Source organism: Zalophus californianus, chromosome 13 (assembly GCF_009762305.2).
Source record: "Zalophus californianus isolate mZalCal1 chromosome 13, mZalCal1.pri.v2, whole genome shotgun sequence".
NCBI lineage: Eukaryota > Metazoa > Chordata > Mammalia > Carnivora > Otariidae > Zalophus > Zalophus californianus.
The window spans coordinates 16,754,581-16,771,461 of NC_045607.1; the positions used below are offsets into that span (position 1 = coordinate 16,754,581).

The 16,881-nt window shown below is 41.1% G+C and overlaps 1 protein-coding gene across 2 annotated transcripts; it reads right to left on the reverse strand.

The window, feature by feature from the left end:
* Positions 1–1,480: 1,480 nt before the first annotated feature.
* On the reverse strand, positions 1,481–12,867 carry TLR4 (toll like receptor 4). Of its 2 annotated transcripts, XM_027616285.2 has the most exons (3): positions 12,565–12,867; positions 7,560–7,726; positions 1,481–4,324 (listed from the first exon to the last, which is right to left on the reverse strand). In XM_027616285.2, exons 1-3 carry the CDS (start codon positions 12,655–12,657, stop codon positions 2,083–2,085), a joined length of 2,502 nt encoding a protein of 833 aa, XP_027472086.1. In that variant the 5' UTR covers positions 12,658–12,867; the 3' UTR covers positions 1,481–2,082. The 2 variants fall into 2 exon arrangements, with proteins under 2 accessions (XP_027472086.1, XP_027472087.1); XM_027616286.2 differs by lacking the exon at positions 12,565–12,867 and having other exon boundaries at positions 1,494–4,253; positions 7,560–7,694.
* Positions 12,868–16,881: the final 4,014 nt, after the last annotated feature.

Sequence of the window (16,881 nt, forward strand, 5' to 3'; positions counted from 1 at the left end):
TTCCAAGTTGTAGGGTATTACACAAATTGAAGGCATTCTAATTAGTATTAACTTCTCTCTATTCCACTCCTCATCTCTCTTTAATCTGAAGAACTTAAATGGCTTCAAAGAACCTGCCCCTGGTCTGACTTTCCTCTTTCCTCCCCTTATGTTTCCGTCCTATCATTTCTTTCCCTCCTTGTCTGCCTCACCTGCAATTTTCAGAATTCTCATCTGGGAAAGGGGAATGATGGGAAGGAGGCTAGAGTCAGCCTTGTATACAGGAAACATTCCAGCTTCATTTTGATTTTCCTCCTTGGAGTCTTGTATATTTGCTTGAACTAATACACATATGCAGAACCCACACTCAAATATGAACACAAGCACACTCATGATGGCTAGGATACACACAAAAACACATGCCTTCAGGCATACTCAGAATCTAATACAGATGTTTGTATATAAGCAATCACATACAAACACAAGAGTAGAGAACCTATCTCAAACAGCTGTAGAATTCCACATCAAACACACATCTTCCCCTTGCAATAGAATCACACTGTTCCATGCAGATATGATCGCACAGACACTTGTGCACTTGCATACCCACAGACACAGACAGCAACACATAGAGGCATGCACACAAAGACACAGATCCACTTTCACTACCATGTAAGACCTATAAGCACACCCAGGCATGTTCAACAACTCCAGTGATGCTCCAACGAAAATACACTCGGAAACAGTCCCAAACACACTCCTGGGTTGTGGCCATGTTTTCTCTTTTGACAACCATATTTTCCAAATTACCTTGTTGTTCTTCCTGGGGAAGAAGGCTCTGTGTGTGTTCTTCTAAGAATTCCCCTTAACATGACCCACATTAACCTCAGTGACATTATTTTCTCAGTGATAACATCTACTCTTTCCTAAATGTGGTCATGGGGAGTAGTACTCAACAGGAAGCAGAAGTGTGCACTCCCCACCTTGAACCATTTCATAATCCCCTGAAAAAGTCAATGTTCCATGAGCAAATGCTCATTTCCTGAGAAGAAACTGCTACAGGTCTTGTCACGTGGTCACCCCAGCTATATCAGCCCTATGTTTCTGGGACCATCAAGAACTGACCTCCAGATCAACCCATTTCTTGGCCTACCCTTAGCCCCGAATTGCTCATTATAGGACTGGGAATTTGGACTTGTCCCTCTCTATTACAATAAGTGCCACTTTCAACCAAATTATTTTAATGCTTCCTTCATGACAGTCATAACTTGGTAATAACTTTAGAGTGACATCAAGTGACAAAGTGATGGAGTGTACTTTACATATTTGCTTGAACGATAGTGCTTAAATATGGAAATTTCCAGCATGTCTCTAACAGCCTTATTTATGGTAAGAGTTTATAGAGGAGACATGAAAAATTAGAACTAGATTTTATAAAAAACAAAAATGCATCAGGCACGATTAGTTAATAAATAGAACATGCTAAAGAATGGCCAGGATATTTGTGGATATGTGTTAATCAGATTTCCTTGGGAATTAGTAACTAGACTTTAGCCTTTGTAAAGAAACTGGCTTCAGATGGAGGGGAAAAGGTCTGAATCAGGAGCCTTCTGAGTCATCAAGTGGCATTTAAATTTCATTCAATAGAAAAGGGAAAGGTGAGCATAGACCTTGTTCAGTTAAAACTGCCAAAACAGCTTTAAGATGGCTAGCATGTAAAACATGAGGTAGTTTCCACCCAAAGACTCAGGTGAAGAACTATGTCTTCTTCCTGATCTCTCTGGGGCCCAATCTCTTAGTTCTAATTAAGTTTGATGGGGTAAAAATTGAGTTGACTTTCTATACCCTGGACTTCTGAGCTGATTTGGTGGAAGCATGCACCTGGAGGTTCTGTGATTTAGCACAGTATTATTCCCTCTGCACTGTAAACTCCATGATGTCAGCCGTCCTGTATACCTCATGCACCAATGAATCATCGGCCCTTAGCACAATGCCAGGTACGTTGCAGCATTTAATACTCGTTAACTGAACAAGTACACGGTTCAGCTGGGCAAGGAGCACCACGGGAGCTTTTCCTCCCCAGGCAGAGGTTACTGTTTCATGTTAGCTGTTTTCTGTGTCTGCCGTTCCTTCTGGACTCCACGGTTTACCATCCAGCAAGGCTTTTCGGAGTCGTCTCCAGAAGATGTGCCGTCCCAGGACACTGTCTTCCCACTCCAGGTAAGTGTTCCTGCTGAGAAGGCGATACAGCTCCACCTGCTGCTGCAGTAGGGACTTCTCCAACTTCTGCAGGACAATGAAGATGATGCCAGCACGACTGCTAAGAAACTGCCAGGTCTGGGCAATCTCATACTCAAAGATGCACCACCGACTCTGGATGAAGTGTTGGGACACCACGACAATAACCTTCCGACTTTTGTAGAAACCTTCCTGGATGATGTTGGCAGCTATGGCCACCCCAGGAATAAAGTCTCTGTAGTGAAGGCAGAGCTGAAAGGGGGGTACCCCCTCCTCCAAGTTCTTTACCAGTTCATTCCTCACCCAGTCTTCATCCTGGCTTGAGTAGATAACGAAGGCATCATAGGTGCTTTCGCCTCTGCTGTACTTTTTGCAGCCAGCAAGAAGCATCAGGTGGAAATAGAACTTATACACCAAAACTGCTACCAGAGAAACCATGAGTACAGTGAACACTGACACACTAATGATAGTCTTGCTCCTCTGACAGGTGGCATTCCTAAAACTCAACATGGGTATGCCCTGCATGTCTAAAGGTTTTGTACACACCATTTGTTCAATTTCCACCAAGAGCTGCCTGTGGTCCTTAACCCACTGCAGAAAATTCTCGTGTTCACAAACACAAGCAAAATCATTCTGAGTAAGATTTAAGGAAACTAGATTACTTGGAAAACGCTGTTGTTCTCGCTCCTTGGAAGCCACTATTCGGTTAAAACTGCAATCCAGAATTTGGAGGGAGAGGAGAGGTTCATAAGGGAGTGTATCCAATGACAAGAGGTTGTTATGACTCATATTTATCAACTGAAGTTTAGGAAGTGAGACAAATGCCACCTGGGACACCTGTTCCAGCTGACACCTAGAGAGGTCCAGGATGGTCAAGTTGGTCAGGTCTTTGAAAATATTTGGAAGGAAGTTGTTCTGAAAAGAATTGCCAGCCATTTTCAAGACTTGGAGGCTGACCAAGCCATCAAAGATGCCCTGGAAGACAACTTGGGTGTGAGTATAAGAAATATCAAGGTAACGGAGGTTTCTGAGGGATAGGAATACTGAAAAATCACTGGCCTGTTTCAAATTGGAATGCTGGAAATCTAGATATTCTAGTTCTTCTAAGCCCAAGAAGTTTGAACTCATGGTAATAATATCATTGAAGCTCAGATCTAAATGCTTCAGTCTGGTTGTCCCCAAGTGAGAGTGAGAACAGCAACGCTTGAAACTCATGCCATTTCTACTGAGATCTAGAAACTCAAGGCTTTCCAGCTTCATCTCAGTAAAGGTGCTCACACCTTTGTTGGCAGTGAGAACAAACTCCTTGAGAGAGTCCAGCTCCCACTTGGGGAATTCTTCAAAATCACATTTAACCATTTCCAACCGTTGCCATCTGAGATTTTTAGGAAGGTATCTTGGTCTGTTTAAAACCAGATGCACCAGAGAAATTGTAGAAACATTTACCAAACAATTAAATAAGTCAGTAGTATCCTTTGAGAAATGATCAAAGTATGCTATCCGGAATTTTTCAACTGTCAAATTGCACAGTCCCTCCAGAAGAGATTTGTTAAATCTTTCCAAGTTCCTTTCATTTTTAAATTCTCCCAGAACCAACTGATGGATCTTTAAACCAGCCAGTCCTTGAATACAAGTTTTCATTACATCTTCACTATTAAAATTACTTCTCAAAGTCAGTTCATGGAGTTTAATTTCTTTAAAGGCACCTGGTTGGATAAAGTATAAAGGGTTCAGGGACAAGTCTAAAGAAAGGTTGAGAAGAGGCATTTGATGTAGAACCTGCAAGTCTCCGTGATAAATATTTTGGATCTTGTTATTGGAAAGATCCAAGTACTCCAGGTTGGGCATGTTAGAAAAATATTCAGGTAACTTGAAGGAATGGATAAGATTGTGAGCCACATTAAGCTCCTTCAGGGTTTTGAGATGTCCAATGGGGAAGCCCTCTAGAGATTGTAGGTTTGTCTCCACGGCCACCAGCTTCTGTAAACTTGAGAGTCCAGAAAAGGCTCCTGGGAATAACCTCTGGATAGGGTTTCCTGTCAATATCAAGATGGAGAGGTGGTTTAGGCCCTGATATGCATCATCTTCAATTATCCGAATTTCACACCTACAGGGAAAAGAGATACAGATTATATTTCTTCTGAATTAAAACTCAAAAAGGAATAACCATACCAGTCTTCTAGCTCTTCGCACATATGAGACATGCATGTGCATTGACAAAGACATGAAGCAGGACAGATGATGACATGAACAAATAAGAAGCCCCATAGATTCAGTATTATCCTACCGGACACAATGACAAACTCTTTTTGTCACAAGAGGTACATATGCTAAGCAGAGGCAGGACATCCCCCAGAAGGAAATCAGTTAAAGATCAATAATTGGGGCACATTAAGACTGTATGGCTGATAGAGTATGTAACTGCCTTGGATTAACTTCAGCCATTTCCTGCCACAGGTAATTGTGTTTATCCGTCAGATTGGTATAGATAATTAAGATAGCGGTTAGCTGTTAGGCATGATAAATGGTAAATGTCAATTTCAAAGATATAAAAAATTACACATAAGTGTCACAGGTTTGCACAAGCCTCAAGGTTTATGCAAAGCTCTCCATATATGATAGATATTTGTAAGTTGTAGTTATCATAGGTAAATGTTAGTTACAGGTGGTAGGAGTGAGTTCTATGGAAGAAAAGGAAAGTGTACTATGAAACCTCACATTAAAGGAATGGCCCTAGACAGGGGGGATCAAAGCAGGCTTCTCTGAGAGCACACAAGTTGAAATCTGAAGGATGAGTAGGAATTACCAAGAAAAGGAAGTGAGCTGAAGAGCAGATACAAAAGTCCTGAGGTAGGTGACAGCCATGATACCTGGAGGAACCGTGAGAAACCATGAGAAACTTATGTGTCTGGTGTACAGAGAGGGAAGTGGAGGGGTGTGAGATGAGGTTGTGGAGAAAGGAGGATACAAAGCAGAGGCTTTCAGACTGGAAAAGCATTTTGAATTTTGGCCCAAGAGAAATGGCAGCTTTGCTATATACAATATTCATGGAAGTGTCCTAGAGACAAGGTTTTTATCCAGCCAACATATGGCGAGCTAATGATAAACACTTGCTAGCACTGCGGGTGCATGCCAGTTAGCGTTTGCTAATGAGTTATTTGCTAGTCCAACCTGAATTACATTTACAGTTTCTCCACTTGTCGTATCCCCTCCATGAGGATCAGGGGTAATAAAAGCATTTTGGCCCAAGCTTTTATTAATTGGTAACTTGATAGAGGGTGGTGGGTGCCATAGGAAGAACACTGGAAAAGGGGACAAGGCATCTCAGTTCTGGTGTCTCTGTGGTCCTCTCATACCTCTATGGATCTCAGTTATCACCATTCTAAATAGCCTTGATTATTTCTCATGTTGCTGTCAGTTCTAGGATTTTATAAACCGTAATCTTATGTATTAGGCAAGACTGGAGGGGGTCTTGCTGTGTCTCTGTCTCATCAGAGGGAGCTCACACTTTTGAGGAGCAGAGCATTAAGATGAAGAGAATATTTAACTCAGAAGCAGGAGATGTGAATATGAGTCTCTGCTGCCAACAAGCTCCACAAAACGTAGAGTGTGAACATAGATAAATTACTGAAACTCTCTGAGTCTCAGTTTCTTCATCTAAAAAAGAAAACAAATGTATCAATAGGTTCCCATAGGAATAAAAGGTTGCCTAGGGGACTCGCTGAGTTACTATATGTAAACACTGTGAAGGACTATGAAAAGGCAAGGGATATCTATGGTACTATGTTTGTCCCTGTCCTAAGCCAGGATCTCCTCCTGGCTAACCAGAGGGAGAGCTGTCCTCTCTCTAGGCACATAGTTAAGGCCTCTGAGGGAAGTTCCTTGTGTAGGTGGTGAATCAAAGATGGATTATAAGGGACATTGTTTGATGAGAAACTACTTCTTGTTTTAAAAAGGGGGGGGGTGATTTGTCTATTTTAATTATAGTTCTTGACAATTCTTACTCAGATAACTGAAATTTAGAATCTAATGAAGTGCTATAATAATATTTTTATCCTTATAAAGTCTACCTTATAAGGTTTTTAACATATATACATGTTAACATTCATTATCACATTTATCCCTATGGGGTAAGTTTCACCATTTCTGTTTCACAGATATGAAAACTGACACTCAGGGAGATGAAGTGACATGCCTCAGTCCACATAGCTGTAAACGGTAGAGGAGGACCCAGCTTGGGTCTTCTGACCCCCACAGAGCTCTGTGCTCTACCCTACTGACTATAAAATGCTCCATTCCCCCTTTGTTATATACTCTGTCAGTTTCCAAGTTAAAGTATAAGACATCAGATGCCCACTCTTCTTGCTACAGAAATATCCACTATAAAAAGGATTTTCATGCTATGATCTTAGAATTTATTAAACATTTCTATAATTAAAAGCCATATATAAAATTCTCCTGCATTTTCCACAAACTCTTATAGAGAATATGATCCATTATCTAGTACATTTTAAAATAAGGCCTTAATGATGATAATAGTTTTAGAATTCAATTCCCCCCAAAATAATAATACTTTCACCTGCCCTAATAAATGATATATTTCCCCGCATCAGAAAAGAAAATCATAGTCACTATTCTTTCTCACAGTAGATATTTTCTTTTGATCTTGTTATCTTTCTCCTTGGGTTACTTGTATCTTCCTATTTCCCTATCCTCTTTCCCACTTTCAATATTCTAGACATCCTTTGAATCCCACTCAGTTCATGAACTCTGTCTTCACTACCCACTGCAGAGAAGCACCCTCTTCTGAACAACACAATATGTTGCCTCTAGTTTGCACGTAGCTTATCACTTACTGATGTATATTACCATCCTTATCTCAGGTTCAAAATCAAAAATCAGAATCAAGTAACATTTATTGCATGCCTACTATGTGCCTAGCACCATGCTCAGGATTGTAACATGTTACTTCTTTCAGGTATGTATGCCCTCTTTAATAGCTGGAGTTGTATATATCAACATACTCTTGTTTCCTAGCAGTCTGTATAATATATAGCTAGTAGTCAGTAAGTATCTGCTGGTGAAAGAGTTTGAGTCAGTTTTCTCCCCTGACTTGAAAGAATATCGAAAGATAGAACTGTCCTTAAAAACTTTCTCATCCAGCTTCCCATTTCACAGATGAGGCAATGAGATCAGGAGAAGGGAGGTGGCTCACCCAAAGTCATACAAGTAAGATATCTGTTGAATGAATGAGTGAATAAAGATGAGACTCCTGACATAAGAATGAAGTGATAGAACAATAAGCATTTTACCTTGAGCAGTGAGTAAAAGCTATTCATTACCTGGATAAATCCAACACCTCCAGTTCTGGGAAGTTGGAGAAGCTATGGCTGCCTAAATGCCTCAGGGGGTTAAAGCTCAGGTCCAGTTTCTTGGTTGATGTGGGGATGTTGTTGGGGATTTTGTCGAGATTCAGCTCCATGCATTTGTAAGTAATGTTAGGAACCACCTGCAATGATCACATGTTAGATACAGTGTCTTAACGCATGCACCTCAACTGCCCTCTCCACTCCCCTTTCCTAGGCCAGAACCTTGGAGACCTCCAGTATAAGCACAGGAGCCATCCATCCAACCATCCATCATCCAATCATCCATCCATCCATCTGTCCATCCATCAACCCACCCATTCATTTATTTGTCCACTTACTTTATACTTATAAAATCTCTTACTCCAGATTTGGATGGGTGGAGCACCTACTATGTCCCCAGTTTTCTAACCTCTACTATCACAATGGCAGTATTTACAGAGAGGCAATGGAATCAAGTGGTGAAGAGCTGAGGCTCTGGATTCCAAAAGCCCTGGGTTTCACCCCAGTTCTTCCATGTGATTTGGGCTAAAGTGTTTTTCCACAAGTACCCCACAAATGTATACAGCCTTGGGGAAACTACCAGTTAAAGTGTCCATACTTCACAGTCATAGCTCAGTTTTTGCCAATGGCATTCTCTCTCTTGGCTCATTGACCTTTGAGCAGGTGATCTAGAAATGGGGAAAAAATCTTTAGGATGTATGGACTCCAATGATGAAACCAGTATTTAAGGTCAAGTGGTTTATGCTTCTTTTGTTCATGGTCTTGTTCCTATCATACTTTCCCAAATTCTTTGTAAGTCCTTATTCTCTAACCTCCCATTTAATTTCTGAATTCTCTGATTTCTTCAACAAAATTTCTTGCTTAAGCCAGCTAATTTTGGTTTTCTGTTTAAAACCAATAGAATCTGTTAAAAGGATTAAATGAAATGAGGCCTTTAAAGAGATTATCTTGAAGCCTATTACAGTGAAAATGATCAATAAATGTTAACATTTATTATTAGCAGTTATTATTAATCCCCTACCATATGTGGGCATATTTCTTATATGTTATATGCTTTATTTTAATCTTCAAATAAACCTTTTAAAGAAGAAGAATTCAGAGCGAAAAAGTAATATGCATAAAGTATCACAGGTCACATGTGCAGCTCTTCACTTCATTGGCATGTCTCCTGAAATGCTATCCCTTATAGGAGCCTCCCAGACCATACTGTGTAATAGCGGATGGTAACAGGCTTCCTTCCTTTACCCTCTTCCCTCTATCTCCACATGATGTATCACCATCTAATGTAAATTATCCATGTGATTGTTCCATGTGTGTTGTTCATCTTCCTCTCTAGATTGTAAGCTTTGGTATTCTTGCTCTCTGCTGTGTCTCCAGCGCTCAGAATTGTGCCCAGCAAATGGTTAATGCCTAATATTTATTGAATACATGAATGAATAACTGATTGAAGATTTGCTTCAATCCAAATTGTAAGCATTTTCTCTAAGGGCTGTGGGCAGTGCTGAGACCCATGTGATATGGCTCCAGACTTCAGTGAGCTCACAATCTAGAGGAAGAGTTGAGGTGGGAACACGCCTCACACTGCTGAACAGGACCATAAACCGGGCCTGGACAATAACTTCCTCTAGCTCATAAATGGTAGAGATCAATTCCAGATCCAGGGATTATAGGTGACTTCTGAGAAAGAGAGGATTTCAAGGTAAGTCTTGAAGGATGAGTAAGATTTGGACACGTGGAAAGAGGAAGAGGGAGAGAACAGTGTAAGAAAGAAGGGAAGGAACTAATTCAGAGCACCTGGCACGAAGTAGGAGAGGTGAAACCTAAGTAGGTGGGGAAGCCAGAGCCCTCTGACAATACGTTTAATCATCTAACATGTGTAAGTTGAGCACCTACTATGTGCTAGGCACTGGGTATAGCGTAAGCCTTGACGGTTGGCTTTTCTTATAAAGCAGGTGCCTGATTTAAGTTTGACTAGGGAGGCACCCACTTCAAAGAGGGCTATCTCCAAGAAACACAATGCCAGCCACATGACTAGATAAAGAGCCAGGCCACTTCCCCTCACTTAGCTTTCTTCCTGCCCCCCCCTTCCCACCACCCCTTCCTAAATCCCTGCTCTCATACTTTATTTTTTTAAAGATTTTATTTATTTATTTGAGAGAGAGAATGAGAGAGAGAGAGAGCATGAGAGGGGAGAGGGTCAGAGGGAGAAGCAGACTCCCTGCTGAGCAGGGACCCTGATGTGGGACTCGATCCCGGGACTCCAGGATCATGACCTGAGCCAAAGGCAGTCGCTTAACCAACTGAGCCACCCAGGTGTCCCTCTCATATTTTAAATTCACCAATAAAGAGGGAGCCAGGGAAACCCTAGTCCCCCATCCTCAACCCCAATAATGACAGAACTCCACGTGCTTGAGCGCTATTTCTCTCTACCCTCAGCATTGCTTTGTGGCCCTACTTGTGTAATTTCCAGGTCTTCAAAGTAATAAACTTTCAGTTTTTCTAAGTGTCCTGATGGTTATTGCTGAAGGGTACCTTACAATCATAAAGAACCACAGGGGCTAGTCCAACCACAACATGGGTTATTGATAGGCTGAAACTAGTACAAAACACTGGGATATAGTGGTAAATAAAATCAGCAATGGTGTTGTTTGCTTATAGATCCCATTTCAAAGGGAAGGACAAACAATGTGCAAATACACAAAAAAACATAATGATATGATATAAAAAAATAAAGCATCTAGAGATTAGAGGCCAATATGGGGAGTAGGGAGTTCTACATGATGTGATCAAGGAATACTTCCAGAAAGAGGTGACATTTAAGCAGAAATATAAATGAAATGAGGGATTAAGTCATGAAGAAATCTAAGACTGCACTGTCCAACATGGTAGCCCCTAGCCACACGTGGCTATTGAGCACAAGAGACTTAGTCTAAGCTGAGAGGCATGTAAACAGTAAAATACACACTAAATTGCAAACACTTAGTACCAAAGAAAGAATGTGAAGTATTTTATTAATAGTTTAGTACATATTACATTTTGAAATAATATTTTGAATATACTGGGTTAAGTAAAAATATTATTAAAGTTAAATTTACCAATTTTAATTTTCTCAATGTCGCCACTAGAAAATTTAAAGCTACATTTAACTGATGAATCATTGAACACTACATCTTAAACTAATGATGTACTATATGTTGGCTAATTGAATTTAAATAAAAAAAAACTTATAAAGACATTAGAATGGGAGTTCCTGGGTGGCTCAGTCGGTTAAGTGACTGACTTTTAATTTGGCTCAGGTCCTGATCTCAGGCTTGTGAAATCAAGCCCCCTGAGAGGTTCTGTGCTCAGCGAAGTCGGCTTGGGATTCTCTCCCTTTCCCTCTGCCCCTCCCCCTCCACTCACACACGCGCATGCTCTCTCTTTCTCTCTGGGAAAAAAAAAAGATATTAGAATGGTTGGGAAATAAAATAAAAATTATTAACTTCCAGTCATAAATAAATAAATAAATAGATAAATAAATTTAGTTAAAATTTAGTTAAATAAAAATTTGGCTAAATTTAGTTACATTTATTATTTAAATTAGATCATGTGACCCACGTGGTATTGCCTTTAGGCAGCACTGATCTAGGAGCAAAACATTCTAGCTAGAAGAAATAGCCATTGCCAAGGCCCTGGGGTAAAAACCGTCCTAATAGCACTCAGAAGTTATTACAAGTTGTTAAGAGTGCAATTTGTTAGAACTGAGCCTCAGGCAAAACAACAACAAAGAGTGGAAAGGGGACTAGGAGGCAGGAGACCAGTCACTATCCAAGAGTCAAGGTGAGGGAACTGAGGACCTGTCCTAGGGTGACACTGAGGGGATGGGCAAGGTTGGACAGGTTTTGGAGACTGAGAATATGGGGTGTGGACAAAGGGAAGGTGTGATTTTATCCGGGGGTGACTGATTAGAAGATCCATTCCCATTAACCTAAGAGCAGGAGGGACACAGAGAAGAATGAGCAGGGCTCTGGGCAGGAAGTTGGAGGAAGGGAGGATTTTAAGATGAGAAATTCATCTTTATTGCACATTAAAGTACATTATTTCCACAATGCCCTCAATCTCAGGACTCTGGCTGATTACGCTCTTCTTGAGTTTCTGACCCTGCCACACACTAAATCCCAAGACATTCCCTCAGTTGTTGGGTTCTACGATGGACTTCCCAAGCACTTGTGAAGTCCACGTAGGGGAAAACAAAAGAGATCCATCGTGAATGAGATTATACAAAAGTCGGTTGGTGTTTCACAAAGGAAGGAAGCATTGCATTAGCTATCATTTTACATGATTCTCTCTTTCTGCCTTCTCTCTTTGTCTCTTTCTCTCTGTCTTTTTCTTTATTTCTCTCTATCTACTTTTCTTTTCCAATCTCATTTCTTTTCATCCTTTGGAGCTAAGGCTAGATCTCCAAGTCTGAAATCCACTTAGAAAGTTCTCCCTATTAAGAGACAAAAAAACAAAACAAAACAAAACACCTTCCTGAGATGGAAAGGGGCAAAGTGCGTGCCTGAAGCTGAGAGGACAGTCCACCAGCAGAAAGGAATGACAGGAAGCAGACCTCTTACAACTCTCTATTGAAGTAGGTATTATTATAAGGCTACTATGGATGTAAAAACTAGCTTCAGAGAGGTTTAATATCTTCTTCAAGGTCACGTAGCCCAGAAGTCAAAGAACAGTGATTTTAAGCAGATCTATCTGACCTAAAGCCCCTATTAGCACTTAAAGTCCTAAATGCACCATGAGCCCATGGGCTGCCTGTTGGTGCTATGTAACCACGAACTGTTTGGTCCGTGTGGCTTCTCAAGTCCTTAAGGTAACTTTACTCCTTGTTGCAAATGAAACTAGCCAACTAGGAGGGAGCCACAGTGGGAAGTTCTAGACAGAGAGCAGCTTTTCAGAAGCAAAGCAGATCTCCCAGGAGATGAACTGACCCAGAACCACATACCTGCACACAAGGCTCCCAGCTCTCGGGTCTCAGGCAGGAGAGGAAGGCCATGGCTGGGATCAGCATCCCAGCCAGGCGGGTAGGAGACATCATTCTGGCATTTTCTGTGCCCAGAAGTGGCTCTGTGAAACATGACACGCTGTATCCGCCTGCAGGGGTGGCCGCTGGGGCACTGCAGCCTTCTCTCTCGCCCCTGCTGGGTGCCCCAGGACAATTACTATATTCAGAGCAATGCTGCTGTGTTAAGGGGCAAGAGGAAGTGAGAGTGGCAACCTTAGCATTCTGGGCTTTTGTTTCTCTAATATTTATATCCCCAGTCACAGGAGAGGAAGTTAGAAGAAGAAGAACAAAACGTCTGCGGATCAGTGGTCCAAGTAACAGCAAGAGGAAGCTGGCCTTGATCCCGGAAAGTCATCTGACCTCCGGGTTAGTGAACTTGGGAAAACAGTCAGACCGGTCGAACAGCCTGTGCAACAATCCAGGATGGTGGCTTTCAGATTTCGTTTTAGAGTGGAAACTCGCCCTGTGTATCAGTTTCCTAGGGCCACCATGAAAAATTACCGCAGGCTGGGTGGCTTCAAGGACAGACCTTTATTTGCTTATGAAGTTCTAGAGGCTGGAAGTCTGAGATCAGGGTGTCAGCGGCTTTTGATTGGTTCTCAGGCTCTCTCCTTGGCTTGCAGGTGGCTGTCTTCACTTTGTCTTCCCTCCATGTGTATCTGTGCCCTAATTTCCCCTTCTTAGAAGGACTCCAGCCATTTTGGATTAGGGCCTACCTGTATGACCTCATTTTACCTGAATTACCTTTTTAAAGGTCCAGTCCCCAAACATGGTCATGTTCTGAGGTACTGGAGGACTTCAATAGGGATTTTGAGGGGAGTATAAGTCAGCCCATAGTAATGTCCACTCTTGTGAAATCTTGTAAAGAAACTCCTGTTTGTGAAACTGAAAACACAGCTCTAGTGAACCACCGGTTGAAAAGCACAGGAATATTGGGAAGAGATTGGAATGAAGAATCAGCATATACTGAAATTCAAATTGAGCCTGGGTAACTTATGGCCCCATGGCCCCTACTGATCCTTACTTTCTAGTCTGCAAAATGGGACAATGGTTTTAATCACAACAGAAACTCACATATATGAAATTCATAAAAATCAAGCCATGTGATAGTAGTCAAATGAGGCAAGCCATTAAGGTTTAGTTTTCTAGTCTTTGAAATGGAGACAATCACATTTGTCTTACCTGATCAACTTCAGTTAATTTACATAAAATGCCTAGCCTAGTGCATGCTTTGTCAGTGTATTCCATAAATTGGTAGCTATTGTGATCATTAAGCATATGAATAAAATGGGGATAATAATAAATACCTCCAAGTATTGCTATGGGATTAAATAAGCCAGTATTTCTGAAGTTTTAGAGCAGTATCTGGGATGTAGCAAGTGCAAGGCAAGTTTCTGTTAAATAAAAGCATAGGTAAAATTGGGGATATTCCTGGCATTGTGTCCTAGATAGTTCTACCAAGATGTCCTGCAGGTATCTCAGACTCAACATACCTCACATCAAGCTGTGAGGGAGCATGTCATGGGGGACTGAGCACAAACTCTTGCAGTCTTCTTCAGCACAGCTGTAAAATTAAGCTAAAAATAGTTCTATCAAAACTTTGCTTTGAGGATTGAGATGATATAAAGGTCATAGTAGGTGTTCAATAAAGTCTAGTTCTCTGGAAAGTTAGCAGCATTTCACTTCCACATTGTCATTCCAGATGGAAATCTCTTTGATTTCCTCATTTTTCTCATTAACTAAATATTCACTGTATTTTCTTAGTTTCTGTATTTTTGTTGTTCTGGCATCTGGCCTTGCTGACTAGTATCACCGCCTCTCCCAGGGCCAGCCAATTCGTAGAGACAGCAAGCGATTTGCCCTGGTGTTCACTTTTCATGTGCCAATGAACCAATTCAAAACTCATACTCTAGGAGGCAATATTCTTCAGCCCTAATCGTCACAGGGCCAGGTACCAGATACCTAGAGAAAGCTCCTGTACCCCATAGCCTCCTGAAATTATTCAAATTAGCCAATTCTAAGCCTGCTTACCCTGCTTTTCCTTCCTTTCCCACAGAAACTATAGCAAAGGCTCTTGCCCATGCCTTCTGCTTGCTCCTTCGGCTTCCTGACCAATGCTGGTGCTTCCCCATGTGGCCCTGCATGGGGTGGTGTGCAGCCACCCTCTTGGGAACTATAACAAACCTTATTTTCAATGGCAATCATCTCTTGATCCGTTGGTCTCACCGCACCTGAACAATAAAACCTATATTTAAAAAAACATTCTACCATTTCCTAGAGAGTTGATCTCTAAAATAATTCCAAAATGTCAGTCTTCATTTCTATTAGCATTAGCACTGAATATATCCCTTTGCCTAGATTAGTGGAATACACTATTAACGGGTCTCTCAGGGACCAGGCTCATTTCTTCCAATGTCTTAACTCTTCTAATCCACCCCTTATCCTGAAATCAAAGCAATCCTTCTAAAATGCAAATAAAATTACCTCATGTTAATAATATTCTAATGCTCTGTATTGCCTAGACCTCATGCCTCATGCCTGTACCCCCCACTACACACACACACACACACACACACACACACACATACACACACACTCCACCTTCTAAGAAACAAACACGTGTGCTAATCTCACACCAGACATAAGGAGACCCCATTACTAGAACACAACACTTAAGTGAATAGAGTAATATGTGTGTAATATTGCAAATCCCCTTTCTTCCCATCGCTAAAGAGAAAACCCCATGATGGTCAAGATGAGGAGTAAGAGGAAGGGTTCATGACATTCTCCCAGACTGTGTTTCATGAGATGTTAATACACATGTTTTATAGAAGGCTTCCTGAAAAATGTTCCTAGCTATGACTGGGGAATTAATGATAGTGCCTTGTAAAGATGCTTTTTTCCCCCCATGGGATTAACACACTATGATCTACTGACCTTAGTCAAAGAGATCTCAGTTCCTTGTGCCCCTGCCAGTAGACAGGCAGTGTCTAATTACAAAAGAGAAACTCCTGGGCCCATAATTTCTACTAGAATCCAGTAATAATTATACCCTGGCCACAGTGGTAGAGACTCAGCTGGCCGGCTGGGGAGCAACTTGCATTTCTACTTCAGGTGGAGCAAGGTCAACTCAGCACCCATAATCATTCAATCAGTTGAGGAACTTATATCTTCATCAGAGTTTTGGAAGAAGTGTTTAATATTATTTGGCAGGCACTGCATATTTCATAAGAAAGAAAAAGCAAAACTGACCTGTGTTAGGTTAGGCTAATTTCTGTATCAACCTTCAGTGACTCAAAAAAATAAAAGTTGATTTCTGGCTCAGGCAATGCTCATTGAGAATATTCCTGATTGGAGGTATTCCAAGAATGGTTCAGGGATCCAGGATCCTTTTATTTCATTATGGTACCATGTTCAATATGCAGCCTCTAAGTTTTCTGTGGAACATGAAAAGAACATAGGAAGACACACAGATGGTTAGATGCCTCTGCTCAGAAGTGACCTGCATTATCTTGGCTTTCACTCCATCGGCCAGAACTAGTCCCAAGACCACACCCAGTGGGGACTCTATCTCCTAAGCTTCAAGCCTCCTACTCTGCACCCAGAACTCATATGCACGCACACACATGCACACACACAGTCACTGGTGGGTACCTCTCCACAGCACCAATTCTATGTTGTGGAAAGGAAATGCAAATCATCCTTGATCAGAGAATTATCTGGGCCACAACCTTAGTATCCTGTAATATTCATTTATGGTAATTAAAATAAAATAATAAGAGTGAACAATCACAACATACCCTGGCTCAGAGAAAAAAGGCCCAATTAGTTTGACATATCTAAGAACCAAATTTGATTCTATTCAGTGGTTCCAAGTTTCACATTTTTTCACATGTTAACGCCTCTTAAATCAGAACGTGTCTCATAATTGACAATATACTACAATCATAATTCGTTTTATTCTTTCTTAGTGGCCAAGAAAGTAATGGTACATCTTACAATCAGTAGTATCTTACATTCAATGAAGAATAGTTTGTCACTAAGAGGACAAACAACAACAACAAAACACAAGTTAAAAAAGGAAACAAACAGTTAAAAAGAGAATAAAGAGATTTATTTTTTAAGGACTCCTTACAACATATCCTAGGCTAATGTGTATGCTGCATCTACAAAGGGACACAGAACACTCCACATTTCCTTTTTGGACCCACAGACTCTTTTATCTTCAGATACCCACTACCAGTCCTGTATCCTTTA